Source organism: Apus apus, chromosome 1 (genome assembly GCF_020740795.1).
Source record: "Apus apus isolate bApuApu2 chromosome 1, bApuApu2.pri.cur, whole genome shotgun sequence".
NCBI classification, from domain to species: Eukaryota; Metazoa; Chordata; class Aves; order Apodiformes; family Apodidae; genus Apus; species Apus apus.
Window position 1 is genome coordinate 168,856,109 of NC_067282.1, and position 25,567 is coordinate 168,881,675.

The 25,567-nt window shown below is 44.8% G+C and overlaps 1 protein-coding gene across 1 annotated transcript; it reads right to left on the reverse strand.

Annotated features, from left to right (window-relative positions):
* Positions 1-470: 470 nt before the first annotated feature.
* KCNMB4 (potassium calcium-activated channel subfamily M regulatory beta subunit 4) lies at positions 471-19,312 on the reverse strand. Its single transcript, XM_051633163.1, has 3 exons — positions 18,962-19,312; positions 9,418-9,545; positions 471-874 (listed from the first exon to the last, which is right to left on the reverse strand). The coding sequence occupies exons 1-3, from the start codon at positions 19,298-19,300 to the stop codon at positions 706-708; spliced, it is 636 nt and encodes a 211-aa protein (XP_051489123.1). The 5' UTR covers positions 19,301-19,312; the 3' UTR covers positions 471-705.
* Between the last annotated feature and the right edge of the window lie 6,255 nt (positions 19,313-25,567).

Consider the following 25,567-nt stretch of genomic DNA (forward strand, 5'->3'; position numbering starts at 1 on the left):
AGATCCAGTATTTAATCACCCTTTCCTATAATTGCTCCATTGGTTTTTTTTGAGAAATGTTTCTGAGAAATTGCTACATTTCTTCGCAATAAACAGATAAGGTGATGGTGAAAGGTTTCTGTTGAGATGGAAGTTAAATTTTTAATTTAAAAATGAAGTTCTACACAGTGGAAAAACCTCAAATCAGCACAGTGTTATATTTTTACTAAAAAAAAAAAAAAAAAAACAACAAACAAAAAACCCCACCAAAACAAAGGTTAAAAAAAAAACCCTAAAACTACCAAACTTTGTTATTTTTGAAATACAGTCTATCATAAAGTAAATATTTTAAATATTGAATAGTAAATAATAGTAAAGACCATTTTGTGGAGATGAAAGGAGCAACATCAGGACGTTTCATAAACTGTCTCTTGAGGACCTGGGTAGCTGCTGTTTGGGACCACCAGTGCACAGCATATTTGGTACAGTCTAGATTTTATTTTTTGGTAGAATATTCTTATTTGCCATCATAGCAGAAGAAGCAATTAGCTGACATTTCATGTGGCAGTCTCCCAAGAATAATCCTGAGGCAAGAGCAACTCCACCATCAGACGAGACACTGGAAGGAGGTGCAGCTGGGTGCCCTCCAGACCTGCAGGTGTGTGAGATGCCTCACTTGAGATCTTCTTGCAGCTTTTTGGTTCCCATCAGCAGCAAACTTGCTGTTTACAAATGTTTCTTCTTTTTTATTGCCTCTGCCCTGATAGCCAGGCTCTTGGCACAGATGGTCAGGACCACGATGAGGACTCCAACCAGGAACGTAACCAGAGGCCAGAGGAAGCAGTGCAAGATGACAGTCTCATCATGGGTGCGCTTCAACATCACATCATCTGGCCTGCAAAAAGGAGGAACAGAAGAGGAAGAAAATATAAATCAAGATGACATTATCATTTCATCATACATGGAAAGGATCTGCCATGGAAACAATAAAGGTTGGGTCTGTGAGAAATTCATGCATTTCCAAAGGGAAACAGAGAGAAGAGGAAAGCAGCAGTGAGGAGGCATCTCAGGAGGTTTGGAAATTCAGCCATGCCGAATGTCCGAAAGATCAGGAGTCCATCTGTCACTTTCAAGTGTGGAAAGTTGGTTGGGAAATCTGATGGCAGGTTTTCCTCAGCTCTGTCTCTTTCTTCTCTCCTTGCATTAAATGTTATTAAAGCAGTCTTGAAGCATTTGCACTTTCCTGCTGCTTTCTCATCTAGAGCCAGAGACTGATGGAAAACTATCTGTGGAGGAAGGAAACAGAATTTCCTCTAATTAGGAAAATATATATAGTCTTGACTCATATTGGTCCTCATTTACATTGAACACTCCCATTCCATTTTGTTTCATCAACTTTACCTGGTGCTCTTTGGAGCAGTTAATGTCACAGCCTAGAATTCTGGCAACACAGGATTATCCAGCTGGGTCCTGGTAGTTAAGCTCTCCTAATGAGGTGGCACATGGGAACCAGGTGCCTGTGTGATGACTGTGCTTTCTGTCCCCCAACAGCATCGTCCTGATTGGAAAACAGCACTAAGAAAACATTCCCAGTAGGGGAAATAAGAAGAAACTCTTTTTTCCTTCACTAAGAAGTAATGGAGATGCCTTCAATAGTTTTATCCATCCTTTAGGTGTCAGTGGAGCCAGGCCACCAGGCTACACCTGATTCCTGATTTATTTGCACCTGCATTTGCATTTGGGGTCTTACCCAAAATTGCTGTGTGGAGTTTCCTCTGGAGACTCCCCAAGGCCAGGACCATGTGTCTCTCTTTATTTGTGTAGTAAGAAGCAGAAAAATACTCTGATTATGAGCAGCTCAGCTGCATGAAAGTTGAAACTCAGCAACATAAAAAATTATCAAAAGAAACCCAGGTGTATTCAGTAGTGAAACATGTGAGGGCTGCTCAACCAAAAACCCCCAGACATCACCAGGCATGTGTGGAGACCATAAATTGAATAAAATAATATTACCTTTATGGGCACAAACTCACCAGTTTATGCCATATAAATGACAGCATCTGAACAGAAAAATCCTTTCACAGGAGGTATAATACTCCTTCCCTCATATTTACAGTATCATCATCTGTGCGTAGCAGAATGCTTATTGGCAAGGAGGCCATAAGTAGGCAGCATTCAGTCCTTCCAGCTCTCAGCTTACAAGTGATGTTGAATTTTAAGTAATTTTTTTAAAGTGGATACCAATCACAGAGTTCAAAAATAAAGGGCAAGCAAACAAACTGGAAAATTTGAGTCAGTTAAAGAAAACAAAGTGTGATTGGACAGATATCCTTTTGACTGGATCTTATATGTTTTGGAAAGTACCTGTACCAAAAATAGTGTCAATGGATGCCAAACAGTCATTATAGGGGTAAATATAATGCTAACAACTTAGTAATTTAAAAGACTTTCCCTTCCGGAAAGGAATCACAGACTTACAGAGGCCTTTAATGAAGCCTCAGGATGAGGTTTGGGTTCAGGTGGATACCACTGCTATTCTTAGCTACAGCAAGAGGCCCTGTGCATGTCCTACATGGCAGAAGGCGTGCAGCAACTCACTGTCAATGGCTCACAGCATCTCTTCAGATAATGTATCAGGTCTTGACTGGGTTCCCCAGAAGTACATCATTAAATTACCACTGGCATCACATTTAAGGTATTAAGTGCCCTTCTTTAGTCAAGGCTGGGGGGGAAGGGGCATGGGGGAAGCCCTCCAGGAGGGTTACCTGGTGCGTGGAAGAGCTCAAGGACCCTCTGGGATGTAGCCTCTCAGTACTGACACTTGGCAACAAAAAAAACAAACCTCAGCCTTGCTCCTACCTGGTTTAATCTGTGTGGTTGTTCTGGAAGAACTAACATGCTCTCAGTTGCTCTTTATCTTATCGCAAATTAACTTTCCAGTGCAGATAAGCACCGCTGGACCCTAGGAGTGAATGAGGAAAGCTCATAAAGGCAGACAGCACTGACTGCAAGTAGACCTCATGCTCCTGGATGGCCACATCCTGGTTATGTGTCTGTAACAGCCCACGGAAACTTCTCAAAATAATCTTTGTCAGCAAATAATTCTGCCTCTTTGTGTTCATGCGATTCCTTTCCTCTCCAGTCAGGACCAGCTCCTCTTTCCTGAATCTGCTGACCCGCATGGTGATATCACAGGCGTAGGGAGGAGCACTGGGCACTGCTGGGGCAGCAGGAAGAGGAAGTGGAGGATGGGAGCCTGGGCTTGGCAGTGTCCGGTTCAGAAGCCCTCTCTTGCAGATCCATCACCAAACCTGACAGCAGTTATGGAAAGTGCTCTGGAAAACAGCTTAGAGGGTATAACAGCAGCAGAGGGTCCTACTGAAGTGCAGCTTTTAAACAAAGGGAAATACCTGAAGAGGGGTTATTGAAAATGTTTACTGTTTGCCTTTAGAGGGTAACTCCATTTGACTCTGCTTTTTGATGCTGAGATTGCAAACAATGGCAAACAACAGGTTCCAAGGCCTGCTGCAGCCTCACAGTGTGCTGCACAAGAGCCTCAGCCTGTGTTCTGCTGCTGTAGCCCAGGGCTGGTGCCAGCAGGGAGCGCATGGGCCCAAGCTGGCCAGTGTGTGTCCCAGGAATCACCATCCAGGCAGAGGAAAACACCCCTGACCAGTAGCACATGGGTTATACTGGACTTGCAAGTCCATGGTGAAGGCATCCCAAGGGGCAGGGACAGGCAGCCAGGCATCCTCTGCAGCAGGAGAGCCACAGCCCCAGCAGGACGGTGACTCTGCAGGAGATGTGCAGAGGTAACCACAGGGGCTTGGGGGTTCATCATGGCCCCATGTGCTGCACCCTGTGAAGGAGGTAACTGGACTCATCCCCAGGTTTTCGCTTCCTTAGAAAGAGGGGTAGGGAGGCACAAGGTGCGTGGCTAGCAAGCCAGACATGCAAGTCCCTTCCCAGCAGCCGGGGACTGGCATGGTGGGCAGTGGGAGCAAGGGCCTTGGAGGCCACCTGGCTAAAAACCTGAAGAATAAATATGTTTGCACTTGTTTTCAGAGGATTTGTGCCAGGCTAAAAACCATAGGTATTTCATGTGAGATCTGCAAGGTCCCAAACAAAAGACTGGGGAAAAACAGGATAAGACAGAGTTAGAATGATAATTATTTAGATTAATTACATTTAGCAAAATCATTAGTCATTAATTAAGAGTTTAGCATACAGTTGATGGGTTTTATTTCTTCCAGGCTGATGGCATTAGTTTAGGGCAAGACCTATCCTCCACCTCCTGAAGAAATGAATTTTCACACAGAGCAGAATGGCCACCACACCCCAGCAAGCCTCTGAAAGAACCAGCGAGGCGTGCAGAGCTGCTGTCCTCCAGCATTAGAAGGGATTGCACACAAGTGTAATTTCTCAGTTGTTTTTTCCTCTCTCAAGAAAAACACTCCCTTAGTGCTTAGGCTGCAATGCCAAACCCAAAGGAGGTATGTCAGGCCTGGAAATGTGTTTCTTTTCTCTGTAAAAGGGATTATATCCATCAGCAGATAAAATTATGGCTCATCCCTGCAGGCACAGTGCATTTAATAAACCCCTCTTTTCTCAGTGATTTCCATATAATACCTTAGTTCAAAGATGTTAACTAGGGGAGTCGCACCTGTTGCCCCTAAGCTCAGTTACAGATCATCTCTTGTTTCTGGGGATGCTGCCGTTCAGCATTCCAGCATTCCAGGAAAGACAAAGCTTCTCAAGGGGATGCACCCAAACTTCTAACCCCAGTTATCAGTGTACAAAACAGTAGAAGGGACAAGAGAGTGACCTGGTGAGACAAAAAGGGGGAAAAAACTGAACACTTTCAAGCCCTGCTCAAGCATCAAGACTTGGTTCTGCTGTGAACAGGGAGAGATGGCCACTGCCCAGCATCACCTCTACTGCCCAGCAGCAGCCCTAGGATGAAAGAATGAACAAACCAAATTAACAGACTAAAAAAAAATCCCTAAAGAAGTCTCTGTCTTAACTCTGAAAACACACCTTTACCTTTCACTGAGCAGACAAGGAGGGAGGAATTCTGTTTTTATTGTTAAAAGGTGAGATGAGGACTTATTTTTAGCAGGACATTGAGCTCAGGGCTGGAGTCCCTTGAGGCTCTGCCCAGGGGAGTAACTGGATTACTTGTTGCTTTATGCTACACATCCCTGTTAGATGCTGCCAAGCCTTTCATAACACACAGTGGATAAAGTAGGCCTCCATCAAATCCTTCAGAGCAATTACTGAACATCATGGGAAGAACTGCCATCACAGCGGTCACCAAAAAGTCATGTAGGATCCAAAAGTTACAGTTAGTTATGTAAATATTTTGGTCATCACTTCCACACATCCTGCTATTTATGTGACATGGCAAAATCTGACAGAGGTGGGGGCATGGAAGCGTTACCAATATTTTTTGTATTCAGACAATCTGGATTTAAAGAAGTCTGCAATCTGCACACATCTATTTTGCATCTATTTTGCAAAATCTATCTCCCTTCACTATGGCAAGCATTTGTCATCATTTCCCCACCTATTGTTCCAAGATAGAGATCCTCAGCTGAACAGCTGCAGGCAGGGGCAGTGCCATGTCTTACTAACAGTAATGTCCTTTCCCTCTCAACCCAAGCACTGCTCCACAGGTGGTACAGTAAAAAAAAATACAATAAAAAAATAAAAAATGGGGACTGGTAACAGTAACCTGGTCTTCTGACTGGAGGGAATTAATTTAGAAAAATTTATGAAGTGCCAAAGTGAACCAAGATTTATGTTTCACCCTTTGGGAATAAGCAGCCCTACTACCTGAGCACCCTCGGCTTCTGCAGGTAATTACTCCCAGATAAGTGGCCTGCAAGATACCCAACACCATACAGGAGGTGATTAATCACTAGATAGTGTTTGCTCCTCAAATCTCAAGAGAATTTGTGTATAGCTTCCTTCAGCAAACACATAGGAGTATAAAGCCTGGCTGGTTCTTTTGCTGCACTGTGGCAATGAAACCACAGAGTGTTCTTGCTGCAATAATGGGTGAAACCAGAGCTAAAAAGCAATAATGCCACATAAATGAGCTCCTAATAAGATACAACTTTACATATGTTGCTCTGCCTGTCTCTGCATGGCGTGAGACGGGGCACTCTGAACTGATGGAAAACTTGGTTTATCTCTTATTGTTCTTGTTATTGATGTCAGTGAGACCTGTAATCTGAAGAAAGTGACATCTTCTGCCCCATCCTGCCCCTTTCCACAGACCTCCCACTTTAGGACATGCGGATGTGACCCTTGTTTGCATGTGGTGATGACTACAGACTCCTTGGAGCACTTCGTGTGAGATCCAGCAATGCTGAAGCATTTGAGCTCAGTAACTTCTCAAACCTTTGCAGCAGCCTGAGAACTTTATCTGAATTTGTTGTTTATTTTGTGCTCTGAAACACCAGGAGGTGTTTTCTGCTGGGCAGGGCTCCCTAAAAACCACAGTATTATCATGTCCGGTGACAGGCACCTTCACCAGAGGTTTGGAAAAGCAGCTTTCCCATGCAGCTTTCACCACTTGACCCAAAGCTAGCCAGAGAAAATGGGAAATTGAAGGTAATTGCCTACAGCAGCAAAGCAAAACCTTATTTCAGACAGCCGTGAGCTCCAAGCTAAGCTAACTTTGGTTCCCTGAGATTACTGTCAGACACTAGTTGTGTTGGGTCTTCCTATTTCTATTAGCAGAGAATGATTAAAATTGCCGAGTCTGATTCTCACCCCTTTTGTATAACTGAACTGTAGAAATGTCATCACTTTCTTCTTCTTTTCAAAGCAGCCTGTGGAAATGTGACCCACCGAACTGAAGGCAGATGTTCTCTAACAGTGTGCTCTGCATGCAGCAACAGTTCTGAGAATTACCCTAACTTAAATTTGATGAAGAGATGATGTTCATTCATTGCCTAAATATTTAGCTAGAATTTCATTCTGCCATTTCAAAAGAAAGAGTACTAATATTGCAACTACTACTCTCACCAAGGAACCTACCACTATATACTACTGACACAAAGAGTTAGCTCATCCAGACAGCTAAAAAAAATACTGCCAGAAAATAAGCACACTTCTATTTTGAAGTGAACAGATTTTTCCCTCAGTTTGTTTGCTTTTTTTACTGCTTCAGAAGCTGTTTAGTCATCGTAGCTCTAAAAGCATACCTAAGTAAGCCTAGTCTGAGTCAGCAAAACTTATCTCTCCAAGCTCATTCACATCTCCAGAAGAAAATAGATGGCGTACACATTTCAGCTTAGACTATCTTCAAGTATCTCTGGCAGAAAGCCCCTCTTCTGCTGTATATAAATTGTTGTATGATCAGCAAAAGACAGTGCTTCAAGGCAGCCATTTCATTTGGCAAGAAGCTTTGATAGTACAGGATGCAGAAGCTTTAAGGAAAAGTTGTTGCTCCAGAGCTGCTCAATTCCTCAGTGTCAGCCTACAGAAATGGCAGACCCCAGGCAGCCTGCAGTCTCTCAGAAAATTTTGCCAAGGCTTCACCTACAACTGTGATGTGAGAACCAGCTCCCCTAACTCTGGACACCTACTACCTATGTGCCTGCACCTGAGCAGATCACACTAAGCTCCTTTACCAAATAGAAATAAACACCTCTGGGCACCCAACCTATAGTAGGCATTTATTTGGGGCTAAGATTAAAATCTATTTCTCTCCACTGACTAGAAAACCAACTTTTCACAGCATCTTACCCAAACCATCCAAGCTGAATCCTATCCATGACTTCCTCTGCACAAGATCCTGTGTTTCTCACTCTTCTTCTTGCTCAGGCAGTGGCTGCTGCAGTTCACAGGTGTCAGAAGTGTGGGGAACTGGCAGCACCTGCGTGCCCAGCAAAGCCAAAATCATTACTTGACTCTGGTTTAGTAGACAGAAGCGCTGGCACCTTGTCGACCAAAACAGCTCCCAGGAAGGTCCCAGCCAGGTCTGATGTCACCACACAGGCTGCCCTAAGTTTTAAGTTTTAACCTCTCCTTGCTGTAGACAGTGCTTTTTTACCCACTTTAAGAAACAAGTAGTTTTTACTATAAAGCTTTGCTGTTTTCCCTCTGCAAAGAGTTAATCAGGGACCATAGATTGTCATCCTGGGCACATCAACGAGGTCTATGGTCTCTCCAGGGAGGGGATGACAATCATTGTCAGCCTAGAACAAACCTGAAGCCCCCAAGGCACCCAGTGGGCCACCCACAAAAGAGCTGGACATCTTTGTGCCTGCCACCCTGCTCCAGCTCCCCAGTTCCTCCAAAGTCCGAGCAAACGCTGGCATCCATTTTCCTCCTGTGTGTTTTAATAAACTTAAATATTTGACGCCAACATTCCCACACTAAGTCCTGAATTGCATCAGCAAGCACTGAGCTATTCCCACCTAGGTCTCCCTCATCTGTTTAACTTCCAAGTTCTGGTGGGGTGGGTCCAGTCTCCTCCTGTGGCAGATATTTATTCAAGTGCTTACCTTAACCACCAAGAAAAGTCTCAGCTTTAACAAAATTACTTATCCTGGTCAAATTAAAAAGTGTTTTATGCTTCCAGAATTGGAGTCTAAACACCACAAAACCTTGGTGGATCTGTAGATCTTGAATATTCTCTCTTCATCTCCCTGTCTACATGGATCTATCATCCCAATTATTGCTGTTTTCCCAAAGTCCTCCCCAGGGTGCCTGCACACTGCAGTACCAACCAGTTGCTGCCACCACATCACCTTTTATTTCCTGGCACATCATCACCAGAAAAGAGACAGGCAGAAGGACTCTCGTCTTCCTGTTTACTGAAGGAAGGAAACCACACGTCACCCTCATACACATGTAAGTCACATCAACAACAGCAGTAAAAGTAAGAACTGAAACGGAAGAGGAGACACTTTAAGTTACAACTTTCCACTCTGCAAGCAACTAGAGCTGGCAGTTCTGTGAGCATCTGTTTGTTACACGTCTGATTCATTAATCCTCTATGAACACAACTCTTGAGCTGGTTTGCACTATTTATTTATCTCCCCTTTGCTTCCAGCCCCTCATGAACACAGCAGTATTTCTCTTCCATGGAACATTAATATGCAAACAGGAAATTTGTCATCTGAGTTTTAAAAGCCAAGATGTGTTTTGGCATAAGATGACGTGTTTTAAGGAAACTTTCCTCAGAGTTTAATATTTTTCCTCCAAGTGGCAACAACATTTTTTTCCACTTTCTTTGTAGCTTTTCATCAGCAGAGCTGTCTTGCAAAGCCCTGCATCAAACTCTATGTGCTAAACCACATCACTATGGGTGGGTCTGTATATACATATGCATGCATTTATATTTATTTTCAAACAGAACCCATGGACAGCTGTTAAACAGATGCACAAGCACTTTTGCCTGTGCAAATGTAGACTACTCACCTTAGGTGCTGGTTAAAATAGCATGTAAATGGTTGTGAACCCACTTTCTCTTTCCAGTATTTCTGCTTGTATGTGACGTTCTCAGAGTTCTCCTGATCATCTCTTGCACAGGGAGGGATGTAGGAGCACTGCCAACACAAGTTGCACAAGAGAATTACTTCTGTGCTCAGGAATGCAGGGCATCACTTTCTCTGCATTGTCCCCATAACAGTGAGACTGAAACAGGCAGAGAAAAAAAAAGTACAAGCTCCAAAGAAACAAAAATTAAAAGTTAGCTGAGCTTTACTTCAATTGCTAGTTATCCCTGCAGGTACTGGAAAAGAAGATGCCAGCATTCAGAAACCAAATAAAGGCTTTTTCATGTTTTGTTCTGTAATCAAACAAACCTGCCACATAACACCTTGAGTTTTGCATGATGAGTGTATAAATGATCATTTTATTTTGACATATTCCTAGCCAGCTGCATGGATTGGATTGGAATTATTGCCTATTTTCGTTCATATTTGTTTAGCACCACGCTAATAAATAACGGAAATATTCCAGCAAGCTTTCCCAGATGACGAGATGTCTGATAACCTGGCTGATACCCACTGGCAAAAGACAGATATTCTTCTACTGTTACAACATGGGGAAACAAGCACAGAAAGTTCAAAGCTCCACTTCAGCAGAAAGTTTCAGCATCTGCTTCTACTGCATAGAAGTCAACTAAAGTTGAACATGCAGCTGAGCTATCAGCAGATCTCACCCTCAGACATCTGCTTCAAAGCCCAAGGAGACGGAGGGAAGTTTCTCCCCCTGCTCATTGCACTTGGGTCTGGGCTTTCGGAGGCTCAGCTCTGGGTCACACACAGCACACGTATCTTGTTTGCAAGTCTTTGACACACCACCCTTCCCTCCTAGCCATGGAGGAGGAGTCAAGCAAGAAAGAAACCAAACAGTCCACCTAATCCAATATTTGCAGTATCAGGATCTCAGTGTCTGAGCAAAATGCCCCCTACTGTTACCAGGCATCCTTATAGGAGATCATTACAGGAGATACTGAACCAAATGGAGTAACAATGCTTAACTGATCCTTGGATAACAAAGGCTTTTCACCCTGGAGGACACGCAGACATCAAGGCTCCAGGTGTACACAAAGATTTTTAATTCCTTTAAAGCTGGGAGCTGCAGGCAGAAAAAAGTGACTGGGAAGCTAGCTAAAAGGATGAGGAAGCAGGAGATGCAGCTTGTGGGAAGCCCCTAAAGAGACCCCCACATATGATCACAACATGAGTTTCTTCACAGAAGGAGATAGTTATCCTCTCTAACATGAAAACAAAGATCACTGTGACTCACCATGCCAAGTGAGTGCTTTCCTCTCCCTCTCCACCTGGTGAGGTTTCACAGGGGCCTCCTGTGCCCCCAGCTGCATGCTGTATTCAAGCTGTACAGGCCAAGAAGTCCATCTCCACTGTGCAACAGCTTTGAATCTTTGCCATTCTAGGGGGATGGGATAAAACTGAGGATTTTATTGGCTTGATCATGTGAAACCTGTCCACTACTGTCATCACTTAAAATTGCTGCTGCTAGGCTCCACACTTCAGACTGGAAGAATCTGCAAGGTCTTGCTTGGTGCTTCTAGAATTTGCCTTTTTTGCATGCAAGGGTCCCTGTCTCTACATGGGCCCACATCTGGTTTTGCCACGTCACAGTAGCCCATTTAGATCCCTGTTCAGATGACCCTAAACAAGGATTATCCCACTGCTGATGACAAAGGAGAGAAAACAAGCAGCAATACCACTCTGCTTCAGAAGCAAGAACGTAGTATTTATCATGTTCAGTTGTCTCCATCTCAGCTAATATTCCTTGGCTGTCAATGTTTTTGGTTTGATTACATACTTTGGAAGCATCAACCACACTCCTCTTTACTCCACTCTCCCTGTGCACAAACACACCTGTGCAGCAGCTGAACAGAGTCAGCAAAGTTGACATGAAGACACTTGAGGGCAATGCTGACTCCGTTCTGTCCATGTGACAACCACTGCTGTGCTGCACCACCCCACCTGGTCCCTTGCTGGTCCTCCCTGCTCAGCCCAGCATCCAGCACTCCCAGCTTTCTCCAATCCAATGTTTTTCTTTGTGACGCTTTTCACATACAGCTGTGGAAATGGTACCATATCCCACCAGTTGTACTCTCACTGCCTGTGTCTGACTGTAATCTACTCCCTGCCCTTCCCTGGGCCCCCAGCTTCTAGGGATACAAGACAGGAGAAGTAAACAGGCTCTACTGAGTCCACCCAGCCAACCACTATTTAGCCAGCACACAAAATGCAGAAGTAAACAGAAGAACTAACTACTGATACACGTTCTTCTGCCTACATTTCCTCCGAGATCTCAAAAGCTCCTTTTCCTGTGCTACCAGCTCCAGTATGCAGATTCTCTCTCCTCTGAAATGTTTCTTCCTCATGGCTGAACCTATTCCTGTCCTCTGCTATGGAAGTGTGACCATTGCACCAGTCCTCAGCTGACCAAACTTTCTCTGGATCCTGCAGAGACCTCAAAACTCCCTCAGATACCACATGAATAGTTCACAAAGTTCACAACCTGGTTGAGGACAACAGTGAAGATGTTCTAACTCAAACTTCACACCACTCTTTGCACAAGTAATCCAAATGACAGCTGACAGAAAACACACTAGATTCCCATCTCTTCCTGTTTATGTGTAAAACACAAAGGAGACACCCAGGGGCTTGCCACAAATTGGTGGGACCTCATTGCTTGAACCTGTCAAGGTTTAATAGGCTTGAAGACAGGAGTGGTACCTGCTCAAGGCAAAACCTCATCATATGAATCCCAAGAGCCACCCTGAACCATCTCCCCAAACTGATGAATGCCTCGGCCCACAGCGAACACCCAAGGTCCAATTCCAAGGTGGACTTACCGCTTGCTGCACAAACACCACAGCTTGTTTGCCTTCCCAGGTGTTCATTTTGTCCCCTTCTGATCCACATGGGTGGTGGATCTCTCTCACCAGCCTCCTAAGCACACTTCCTGGGGACTTTGCTTGATCAGCTGTATCTCCCTCCAAAGCACAGTCAGCAAGCAGATAAAAGGCTATCATAACCTGGCAACTTTCACTGCTGTGAGTTGTTAGAGGAACCTGAAATGACCTCCCACTTTGGCAACAGGCAGTTTCTGAAAGGTTAATTCTGCAGTCCTCCCCCACAAGACAGGGCATGAAACGCTACCATCAAAACACAAACAAACACCAAGTGTTTGAAAGGAAGCTTAACTTGTGTTCAACTGCAGCTCGTGCAGCAACATTCATTTCCAGTGGAAGTGCCCCACTCTGTATTTCTTTGATGTTTTTTTCTTAAACAAGTCACAGTGAAGTTGGAGAACAGAACTTAAGCTTAGACATTCAGAATAATTCTAATGAAGTGGAGGCCTTTTCAGCAGATCTTTTGGTACATGGGGCTGTAATTGCACCTCCTACACTATGTCATAGCAACAATAAGATTATTATGCAATTCAAATACAGTCTCAATCACACAGGACAAAATCAGTAGCAGGCTAATAAGATTCGCCCTTCAATCAAAGCCAGGGTTAGGGTAGATGGCTCAGGATTCAATTCAGTAAAATTGTCAGTGAGCAGCTAATATGCCTTTACATCAAGGTTTTGTAAGATTTATATCTGTGTTTGCTGCTGGATGTTCTCACTCTGGTGCCTCTGCAGATGCCCTGGATGATTCCTGATCCTTCTGAACTCTTCACTGGAGCAAATATTCTTCCATATCACAGAGACGGGGCAGAGGCATGAACTCTTGAGCATGTCTTAGTTTCCAGGTTGTATTTCATGCTTTTTAAAGCCTAATTCTTACCTAATTCATTCACATTTTTATGAAAAAGAACTCGGTAAACTCTGAGGGAAGCTGTCTCAAGCCTGGAAGACATTGTCTAGAAGATGACACCAAGAAAGTCTCAAATGCAAACAGACATAAGGACACAAAGTAGAAGCAAACCAGCCCATCAGAAGACAAACTGATGACTATAAGAAGTAAATCTGCAGCCTCAGTCTCCAAGCGACTCATCGAGGACCATCCTCCTGGCTGCTGGTGAACTATGGGACACAGCATGTGCCATTTGCTTGGCATGGCAGAGGGGCCCACATCGTGTGCCACACAGGTTGGGAAGCTCATGATGAAATGAAGATGTGAAAAGGACACTCTAGATAAGTATAATTGCAGAAGCATAATACACCACTAAAGCAAACAATTTCCAGCCCCTGATCTCCAAGGCTATTGGGTGTGTGTGGCAAGGTTTTGGTAGTGGGGAGGCTACAGGAGTGGCTTTTGTGGGAAACTGCTGGAAGCTTCCTCCATGTCTGACAGAGCCAATGCCAGCTGGCTCCAAGATGTACACATTGCTGGCCAAGGCCATACCCATCAGTGACAGTGGCAGTACCTCTGGGATAATGTCTTTAAGAAGGGGATAACATGCTGCAACACAGCAGCTGAAAAGAGAAGTGAGAGTATGTGAGAGGAACACCTCTGCAGACACCAAGGCCAGTGAAGAAGGAGTGGGAGGAGGTGCTCCAGGCACCAGAGCAGAGATTCCCCTGCAGCCCATGCTGAAGACCATGATGATACAGGCTGTGCCCTGCAGGCTTAAGGAGGTTAACAGTGGAGGTCCATGGTGAAGCAGATAACCACTTGCAGCCTATTGAGGATCCCATGCAGGAGCAGGTAGATGCCCAAAGAAGGCTGTGACCCTGTGGGAAGCCTTTACTGGAGCAGGCTCCTGGCAGGACCTCTGGACCTATGGTGAGAGGAACCCATGCCTGAGCAGGTTTGCTGGCAGGTCTTGTGATCCCATGGGAAGTCGGCAGTGGAGCAGTCTGTTCCTGAAGGACTGTCTGCTGTGAGAGCAACCCGCACTGAAGCAGTTCATTAAGAACTGCAGCCTGTGGGAAAGACTCATATTGGAGAAATTAATGGAGGACTGTCTCCTGCAGGAGGGATCTCACACTGACACAGGGGAGGAGTGTGAGGAGTCCTCCCCCTGGGGCGGAAGGAGAGGCAGAGACAAAGTGTGATGAACTGACCACAATCCCCCATTCTTCATCTCCTGCCACCATTGGAGGGAAGAAGGTAGAGAAATCAGGAGTGAAGTTGAGACAAGGAAGAGGGAAGGGGTGGAGGTAAAGCGTTTTAAGGTTTGGTTTTATTTCTTATTACCCTACTCTGATTTGATTGGTAATAAATTAAACTAATTTAGCCCAGTTGAGTCTGTTTTGCCCATAATGGTAATTGCTGAGTGATCTCCCTGTCCCTATCTCAACCCATGAGCCTTTTGTTATATTTTCTCTCCTCTGTCCAGCTGAGGAGAAGACTGATAGAGTTAGTGAGCACACAGTGTAAAGCCAAGGTCAACCCACCACACCAAGCAATTTATAAGCTTCTCCTAACTTCATGTGCAAGCACCTCTGTGCTCTCCTAACTTCACAGCCTCGAAGGCAGGAAGTGCTGCCACAACCATCCTACTATGGCACAAAATGAGTGGCAGTACTCTCCCCATTAAGTGCAAAAAACAATGCCCCCTGGCCATTGACTGTACCAAGGGAGCTGGAGCTGAGCATCACGTCGGGCTTTCACCTGCGTCCATCAGGACAGACAAACCCACAAGGAATGACCAAATCCACAGCCCCTCACAGAGGCTTTAGGCATGAGGAATGGCCCAGACATGACAGGAGGGAGGGGGGATTATCTGTAGCACTGGGGCTGCTTCCAGGGGAATCACTAGACAGCACCTGCAGAGTTTGCCCATCACGGGTACCAGCCTGAGCACAGATCTGATGCTTTACTAGATGCACCAGGCCCTCCAAAATGATTCTAGAATTGGGCATATATTGGTATTCAACCTGCTCTGTTGTGAGTCCGATTTAAGAGATCTGGAACAAAAAAACAGTTCTACATACAGAAGAGATAGGTGTGTATCATCTTGTGTGGCTGAGTGGTTACAGACAGAAGCACAGCAGGAGCAGGCACAGGTACAGAGCACAGACAAGAACAGTTGGCTGCTCTGCTCCCCTGCCCAGGGACAGGGACAACCAGGTCCTGGTGCGCAGCTGCTAACATCAGGCTCACTCTACACTCCCCTAAAAATCTCTTTAACAAAACAGTCATAAAGTTCTTCTTACACTTCTGAACTTTAAACATAGAAGGGGAAAAGTCTAAAGAGTCAAAAAGCAGATCTTTGTGGCAACTGACAGGGTCCACTGTCATTTCACCCAACCAAACCTACAGCCTGGCCCTGTGCTGGCTGCATGAGCCGTCGATGTGCTCGATGGCCCGAGAGATCACAACAAATTGACTTTGGAATTAATCCCCCGTAAACCTTATCTCAAAGATTATTATTGCTATCAAGGCAGCTGAAGAAAGGCTACTGTCCCTCCACTGAAATGTCTTCCTCTTAGACAACAATTAAACTAAAAAAAAAAAAAAAGAAGAAATCCACAAATCACTTGGACTGAACACGAATGTAATCACGCCGAGTGCTTTACAAATATATTTCGGGATTAACTCTGACCCAGCAATATAATCTTTTAAGAGGTAAAATGAATCCTGGGCTGCGCAACGATGTGATTATCTCAGGAAGCAAGAGAGAGAAAGAAATAAATTCTTTTTCCCATTGCCAGACCTCATCAGAACAGACAGCTAAGTAGCTGCTGATAGTTTTATACACCGGCCCGCTCTACTAGAGAAAGTAGAATATTCTTAGTCAGATCCACTGGGGATTTTTGGGGGTGGAGTGAAGTTGCCAACTGATTCAGTATTGTTGCATGTTGTAGGGAGCCTGAACTGTGCCTTTTCCACTCTATTGATTTACCAGGAAGAATTGCTACCCCACACAGAGAAGCCTCTAAACAGCATGTAAAATTTAAAGACTGTTCAAAACAAAATTGGTCAATTTTTTTTTTCTTCTAGTTAGTTAGAAATGATTAGTGCGTTTTATGTCTAATTGCATGAACAAAAGTGAGTGTGCAAGAAGGTGATGGAAAAGGGAAGGGTTAAATGGCTCCTGAAGTGTTCATTCATAAATACCTAATGATCCCAAGCATGAAATCCAGCAGCCTCCTACTCTATTGCTAAGACTAATCTATTTCAGCACAAAATCCTGAAAGCTTTTAAAGAAAGGCAGAGAGACTTTAGGACTTACATTAAAAGGAGACTGTAATTTCCCAGCTATACCAATATTGAACGTGGGAAAAGAGGAAAACCAATGTGACTTCTATACATACTTCATTCCTTTAAAATAATATGTTTTCCTAAGGATACCTAAACAACTCCTTAAGGTGAGGAAAGTAATTGGAGTGCATTCTTTTTCCTATTTCCCACTTAGTTAAATTTAATTATTAGCAGAGAATCCTGTTACATTAAAAAATACTCCTTTTTGCTTGGTCTCATCTGGTAACTCAGATTCAGTCCTCAGCAATCAATATCCCAGGGTGAACAGCCCACACGTAGAGATGCAAGTAAACCAATTGTAAGAGTGTGCAAGTACAACGTGCTGCCAGCATACAGCCCTGTATTTCCTTAGTAATTGTTAAATAAAAACAGGCTCCTAAGAGACATTTATGGGCATCCCTTCTGAAGCTCTAGCCACCTCCCTGCAGAATTTGCAATCCAACCTCTGGGCAGGTGCAATGCTCCTATTCCCAGTTTGAGAGTCTCTGCTGAAACTCGGGATGCTGCAAGAGTTGCTGACTGCAGGCACACTGGTGGTGAGGCTCAACAGCCACCATCCACCTCCCACCACCCACCTCCCACCACCCACCTCCCATCTCTACTGGACACGGCCACAATAGGGCCATCAAGAGGTGCTCAGGGACAGCCATGGTGCACTCTCTGCAGCAACACAGCATCTTCACCCTGTGTCAAAAGGGCATTTCACCATCTACCCCCAGCCTGCCTGAAGATGGAGAGAGGTCTAGGGAAGCCCTGGTGCTTGAACAGTTGGTTGCTCATGGCACACCTCTCTGCAGCCACAGCCCTCTCTGTGGGGAGCCTGGCAGCAGGACCCCCAAAATGGGAGGGAAGTTTGCAAAGCTCCCTCACAGGCAAACGTTTCATCCGCTGGGCTCTCAGGCAGCATCCAGCACTGCAGCTTCATTGCTCACTGCTTCTGAGTGGTGCCAGCAATGTAAGCTAAATCCTGTCAGACTTACTGGCCTGCCTCTTGTTCTACTGATATTTGCCCCAGTCTCCCTTCCAAGACTGCAGGCTGCCATGGGGGAAAACAAGCAACCCCTAACTCCCAAGCTTGCAAAACAATCCACCTTCCAAGGGAAAGATCCCCACTGGAGTAAGTGACTGTGGAGATACGAGGCTGCACATCCCAAACTGGACACCGAGCCTGTTCCCCAGCCCCTGCATGGCAGACCCCTGTGTCATGCTTTTCACAACCCTTGGCACTGGGCTACATTCACATCTTAGTCGAAGAGCTGAAATTCACTTCCCTGACACTCTCCCAGTTTCAGGTTCTTTCAGGGAAGGAGGGTGGTTCTGCCACATTTTTTATTCTCTGCAAGCTACAGAACATCTCCTCCACTCAGGCAGCACGCCGGCAAGGTGGTCTTCACTCAGCATGAAAAGAATAAGGAGAAAGCAGAAAAAACTGCCTTTAAAGAAAGCAAGCAAGCACAAGTCACACATTGCCTTCATATCCTAGTTTGCTGGAAGATGCAACTTTAACCATGCTTCCACTCTGTCCACTTTCATGTGGATGACGGAAAAGTTTAAGAATCAGAACAGCTCGGAGGACACTTGTGTTTCAGTGCAGCCTCTCTCCAGCGCCTTGTCAGCAATAAGCTCGCTTAAAATTTCTCCTGGAGCTTTGAGGAGCCGCTCTGGGAACCCCCTCACCTCCTCCAGACGCAGCGCAACAGCATCGCCCACCGCTGTGGGCAGGCGGACAGACCTCCTGGCCGGCAGCAGGACTTTCCCCGCCGCGTCCCGCGGAACGGGACCGGGGAGAGGAGAGCGGGAAATGGGAAGCGGGGGGGCAGCGGAGCCGCGCCGGTGTGTCCCCCCGCGCTGCCGCGGGGAGGAGCGGCCCGGGCCGTGCGGGGGAGTAAACAGATAGACAAATACATAGTGTGCATGTGTTGTACTATATATATATATATATAGTGTTACTCTCTACTGTATCTTACAGTATAGTACTATACTTTATACATAGTGTATATATGGATATACACTATATATAGGTACACACATACCACAGAGTTACACGCACACCATGTACAGTACATCTTTACCCATACTATTGACAGTTACTTTTTGCTGAGTAACAGCACAGGGGCATTTCAGAGGGGTGCTCCGTGACTTCATCCACGCACCCCACATCCCCCATGAAAGAAAATCCGGCACCCGGCAGGAGGGCAGCGGCGGGGGACCCGCGCCCCAAAGGCAGGCACCAGGGGCGGTGAAAGTGCGCCCAGGGCACACAGGGTACAGGGTTTGCCCTGCGGGGACACACACGCACGGGTTTTGGGGGGTCTCACCTTGGGGTTGATGCGGAGCTGCCGCTCGTCCTCGTGGAGCAGGGCAGGGCCGGAGGAGCGGGCGGTGCGGACCAGGACCTGCAGGCAGGGGTAGCGGGCGGTGCCCCGGCAGGCGGCCCCGCAGGAGAAGGTGCAGGCGAAGCGCTCCCCGAGCTGCCGCACCGCCAGCACCGTGCAGTTGGTGGAGCCTCCTCCTCCCCGCTCCTGCAGCGCCGGCCGCAGCCAGCAACAGCCCAGACCCAGCAGGGAGAGCAACCCGGCGGCGATGAGGAGGAAACCCAGCCGCATGCTCTTGTCCTCCGCCTCCGTGTACTCGTAAGCCGCCCGGCTCCGCGCCATCGCCCGCTCGCCGCTGGCATCCGCCGCCGGGCAGCCGCTGCCATCGGCTAAAGCTCCCGCCGCTCCCCGCCTCCCTCCCCGCCTCCTTCGGGGCTGAGAGACCCGCGTGTAACCAGACCAAAAATAAATAAATAAATAGGGTTTTTGTTTGTTTGTTTGTTTGTTTTTTGTTTTTTAAATCAGATAAATGAATAGAATGCAAATGTAAAGCTGTCTGACCTAATTCAAACCCCCCTGAGGGTGGAAGAAAACAGCTTGCAGCGGGATTAGCTGGCCCGGGAGATTTGCTGTGGGGAGAGCTAGTCTGGATTAATACTGAATATTGTGCAAGGGGCAGTATCTATAGGGGGTGAGGAGCATGGAGAGGGGGGCTGCAACCCCCCGTGTTTCAGCCCCCCTTGTGCCCCCCGCCCTCCTCTAAGCCAACAGCCCCTCACAAACTGGGGTACCAACCCTTCAGGTTAGTCCAGAGGAATACAATCATGGCTTAAACCAGGCCATGGAAACTGTTTGTGCTTCCCAGTTCTCACTACTGGTTAAGTTCCAGAGAGCCCTGTGAAGTCATGCTCGGTACCCCATGTGTCAAAACTGCAAGGTCTCTATGGATACACACGGAGTCAGACCTGGGATTAAAGAGAGTAAATACCTGGAACTGAGGAAGCAGCTGCTATTTTCAATTTATTAACTGAGAAGGGAAATAATGGGACTTGGCAGAAGGTTATCCTACCTCAACATGACTTTTTTGGGGGTGCAGAGCAAGTGCTCTGCTCTAGCCAGCCCCAAATCCAGCATCCACACAGCAAGAACAGACCCAGTCTCATCATTATTTTAAAGATAATGGGTAAATAAGCAACATCATAACTGTCAACATCTTTTACACAGGAATTGCTTTCAACAGAAAGGTACTGATTTTGGAAAGGTTGCCCTAAGAAGTGCCCTCTTTGAAGCAGGTCTGCAGAAAAGCAGTTGATCCAAGAAAAAGCCCTTATTTTGCAAATAAAGTTTGGTTTTTACCCAGCACTTCCCACCCTGGCAACACAATAGAACAAGCTCTCTGGTGCCAAAGTAACATAAGCAATAGTTACATTTTTATTCTGCAGTCTTTATCATAGGCAATTAGGTAGAACAAACTGTGACAGTTTGGGAGCCGACGGCTGAGCCTGATGATGCAGCAGACAAGAAGGTACAGAAATCATAGAAAAATAATACGGGAAACAGCACTTTCCTCTGGTGGCCTTTTTCAATCACTTTCCCAATGCAGAGTGCAATGTCAAACTTCTATTTTAAAAAGTTGATCCATAGGTTCTCCAAATGGACTATTGAGCAAGGTTTGGCAGGAAGGCTATTAGGAGTCCACACGCTGTGACATCAATACAAATGCATGCAAATATTGTCCTTGGTTGCACCAGTGTGCTGCCATGCTGCCCTCAGGCCAGCTGCTCTGTAAGTAGCCTTTCCTGATACCAAAGGGTTTCAGAAAATGTATGCCAACTCTAAGTCTGGTTTATTGTTACTGTTACTTAAATGTGCAATGGGTTTTTACACTAGAAACTGAATTAATTTTGGTGAGTCCTTGGCCCTGTTCATCCATTCCCATCAGTCTGGCATTGCTGCCAATGCTTGTGGTGATGGCAGTCTCTAATGCTGGGGCTTGCTGCGTAGAGCTTTCATAGTATAAAAAATATACTGTTGCCTGCCACTTGAAGGGAAGCTCCAGCCCTGCTCTCCTAATTTAGATGGGCTGTGACTTCTCATCTTTCTTACCTTCTGAACCACTGGTGGTCAGACTCCCTGCGATGGGGATGCGCTCCTGTTCCTTGCTGTCCCCTGTACATAAAGTGCAGTCAGCTGAAAATTACGGCAACAGCTCAGTGGGTGACACAGTAACCTTGAGAGTTAGTCTTCCTGTGTGCTTGCAATCCCTACATCATCCCTGGTTGAAGGAGATGCTCAGGTTGTATTTTAACTGTGAACTGCGTTTAACATTCACCAGATAATCTCATCAGGTTTGAAATTCTACACAAGTAACTCAGTCAGATTCAATGTCTATTTAGATCAGTTGGAAGTGAAAAACTATCAGCAATACCCAATTTGTAAGAGAGTAAAGCTGCGTACTAAAGGGCTGTTGTGAAGATTTTAACTCTGCTGAGGGCAGGAGTCGGGACGTTGGCTCTATAACCATGGGCTGCATCAGGAACAGCAGAGCTGAGAAAAAAGATGGTGTCAAAAGTTAAAGTCTGCAGGAGGTTTTCAACAGCAGGAAAACAGGTTGGTACCTGCTTTTTCAGGCCCTTGCCCCACCACCAAGAGGAAGGCACACCTGTGGCCAAGTGCTGATCACCCACCTGAAGGCCTGTGGCAAGGATGCCTCCGCCTCTGTCACCTCTGTCACATACCTCGAGGCTGGGCAGGCTGTAGTGAGGCTCTGTCACCACCTGCCCACATGAGCCAGCCAACAGGAATGGGCTCAAACATCCCTGTTTCCTTGCAGAAGTCTAGCAGTGGTCCTTGTGACTGTCTTCCATGAAACTGACAATAAGGACTCGCCTTTGCAAACAGCAAATATATATATATATATACACACACACACACAGAGTAACAATACTGTGATGTCCAGCAGAGAGTGAATAAGCCTTCAAAGCAAGGGAGATGACAGTTGGCTGGTATAAACACACCTAGGGGCAGGGGAACAACCAAAACAGCCCTTTTGTCCACAAGCAGAGCTGTGAAAGAAGCTGATGTTTCCACGGAAGTTCACCGATGTCTGCACCAGACTGAGCAGATCCAGGACACCAGTCTTCCCTTTGCTCTTCATCAGGACTGTTATGCAAGTGATGCAGGATGGTGCAACCATAAAAACTGACTGCTTCACTGGACTGACTGTATGTTAAACCAGAGGGAGCTCAAAGCAGCTTCAGCAGGAAAATTCAGATGTATTCCATCCAATATTGGCATGTTAATACTTGACAAGGGACCATGAAATGCAAATGATAAACCTAAGTCTAGGAAATAATAAGCAAGTTGGGTTAGTGCTGCAAGTGGGTTGAATCGGTAATATGCAAAACTATTGTTCAATGTGCTTTTAACATTACTAAAAAAAAAAAGAGTTTAACTCCAACAGTAAAGTGGTGTCAAACCATGGCAAGTGGTTTTAAGAGGGAAACCTACTGAAGTAATTCAAACCACAACTTCAAAATAAGTCACCCAGCTGCATTTCCTCAGGTCTTTTAAATGTACGAGAAGCTTTCACGTTTTTGGATATAAGAGCACACACACTTACCAGAATGAGAGAAACAAAAGCAGCTGCACCATTTTAATTCTCCTGCTTTATGAAAATAAAAGCTTCAGTTGTCAATCCAGACTAACTGCTTTGCCCAATCTGCATTCTTTACCAGAATTCAACTTCTACTAGCATACATTTTAGGCAGCCGCAAATTTTGAGGAACATGATGAAAGGGTACAGCATTTGAAAACTCACCACACTCAGAATTTTTGCATTCACAGAAACGATGACTATATTTAGGATCTTAAATCAAAAGCACTGTCTAGTTACCTCATGCTTAGGATGACAACTGTGCATTCAGAAGCTCTTCTCAAGCGTGGCAGCTGGCAATCAAACTTTCTTTTTTGTTTCAGTCAATATCCAGCCATGGAAGTACTTTCAATCAGAAGTTATGAGGATTTAATAAAAAGAAAATTTAAAAGAATTAAAGTGTGTTCCTTTTAGGTGACAAATCTCTTTATAAAAATGTTTTTTAACAGTTTAACACCCTTCTTCAATAGCCACAGCCACCTGTGAGTCATTCAAGATAGACCTGACTGCCCCACAGACCTCTATGCCTTCCAGCACTGCTTAGGTAGTTCCAAAGATGGTTTTATGGTCTCTTTATGGTCAACAAAATAGTCCTTCAGCACTCCCCAAGCAATTTTGTGCCTGAATACAATACACACGTTCTTATTTTAGGTATATCATCTATATATATATTTTTATTTTTATTTTTATTTTTCAATGAAAACTGCAAAACAGAAATAGAAAAGGATGGAAAATACCAGCTTAGGGATAGACAGATTACAGACATGACATGCAGCAAAGTGGCATGGCTGTCATTGTACTGTACAGATGTCACATCTATGGAAGAGTGGTGTGGTCAGTCCTGAATCCTGACCCACACGCAACAGACACTTTAACTGGGGTCACAGTCATGTGCAAAATAGTTTTACCCAAGTGAGCATCGGCAGCATTTCCTGGATTACTCAGGTCTTCAATTAGATTAATCAAGCCCATGAAGGTTCTCACATGCTTAACTGTTTGTGGCACCAGGTACTTAGGCAGGCAAAACTGAGTCCTGGGTGGTTTGTTTGTTTAAACACCCAGCTGGCGTGTCCTTACCTTCTTCCTCCATGACTCCCTGGTACCCTTGATTTTCCCATAAGTGGGGTGGCTTGAGCAATAACTGTTGAAGTAACGTCCATGAGTGTTTTTGGCAATATTAGGGATAATCAAATGGGTGAAACCCATTTTCACTCTGGAAATTCAGGGTAGTGGGCTTCCAGAGAAACTGGAGCTAACCACTCAGTAAAGATGTATAAAAAATACGCAGCCAGAAGCCATGGATATGAGTGTGTTATATAGGCCAGAAAAAAGAATACTACTTGTTTCCAAGAACACCAGGGTTTCCTACCCAGAACTTACCTGGCACACTGTTGCACAATGTGCACATCTCAAATAAATGTATTCTTAAAATAGCATTCTATTCTTATTCAGAGTGCTAGTGGAGTGTAAAAACATATTAAACAAGCCTCAGACCTCAATTGTCAGTGTTAAAAATCTCCAGATGGATTCAGCTGCCAGTTTGCCAAATGTGTATATGTGTAAATGAGGGCTGAGGTTTTTTCTTTTCAGAAAAAAAGGCAGAATGGTTTTCTTTCCATTTTTTTAATTCATGTCGTATCAGCTAAAAAGTGTTTCCAATTTTACATCTTGTTTTCTGTTTAAACCTGCTTCAACCAGGAGTGCAACGTGACATTAAGTCACAGATCTTAAAGTCTCCATATATGCTAATTTAATCAACAAATGAGAGCCACTGTTCTTCCCCTCGGAAGGAGCAAAGCACCAGTTCCTTGTTCACAGGTGAGAAATTTGCTAAAATCAAGTGTCTACAATTTTTGAAGTATCGTGCAGTTGAATGCACTGCATGATTGAAGAACTTTTTGGGTAACTTAAGCTCCCAAGTTCAGCTTAAATGTTTTTAAGGTATCATAGGTATTTAGTAAAGATACCATTTTTACTGTAAATTATCTTGCTCCCTTTACCATACCTGTTGCTCATTTTCATCAGACTGACTATGCAGATGAGAAATTACTTTAAAAATCCAAGCCCATATAATAAGAAATAATCACATTTGATTTGAAGATCTAAACAACATTTCAGGAATCCTTAAAAAAAAAAAAAAAGCAAAGATCACAGCGGACTTCTTGACAGTAATAAATGTAACACGTGGAGTGAGCAAGAAAAAAATACCCCTTTTAAAATTTATAAAGTTATGTCTGAATAGTCAAATATATGTTTGTATTTACTCAGATTTGGGAAAAAGACAAAGCCACCATCTTTTACAGCTGTTAGCCATCATCTGAATTATAACCATCTTCTTCTATCAAGTTGAGAAGGCAGATTGCTTTAATCTTTAAAATCCACCATCAACAGGCTTATCTTTTTATGTGTACAATCTTAAAATGGATAGTAAAAAAGTGCAGAATTCAAAATTGCTATACACCTGACCCAGAGCCACAGCAATTCCATCAACAATCCAACTTCCAAGCGCAATTCAATACATGCTAAAAAGCTGGTTTTGCACTACATAGAAAACCAGCTCAAAACCTGAAAATAAAAACCAACGACTCCCTGACATGTTTTGCTGTCTTTTCTCACTTTGGCAATTTCAGGTATTTTGACATGGTTTGCATCACCAGAGGCAATGCAACGAGAAGTGGCACTCACACCAAGAAAAAGGAAACTATCTAAACGGCTCAGGCTTTTCTTCCTCCACTCTACAGAGCAGCTGTAGTTTTCAGAAGCAGTGTATATTCATGTTCGCTTGTGTGTGGAAGTTCAAATAGTGGTGACCATCATATGAAATGTATTTCTGTTTTTAAGGGGGAACATACTAACTTGGAACTAAGCTACGATCAGTTCTAAAGATTTTTCCAAGTGTTCCTTCTGTAATGAATTCTTGAAGCACCTTTATACTGTTTGCAATGTTACCCACC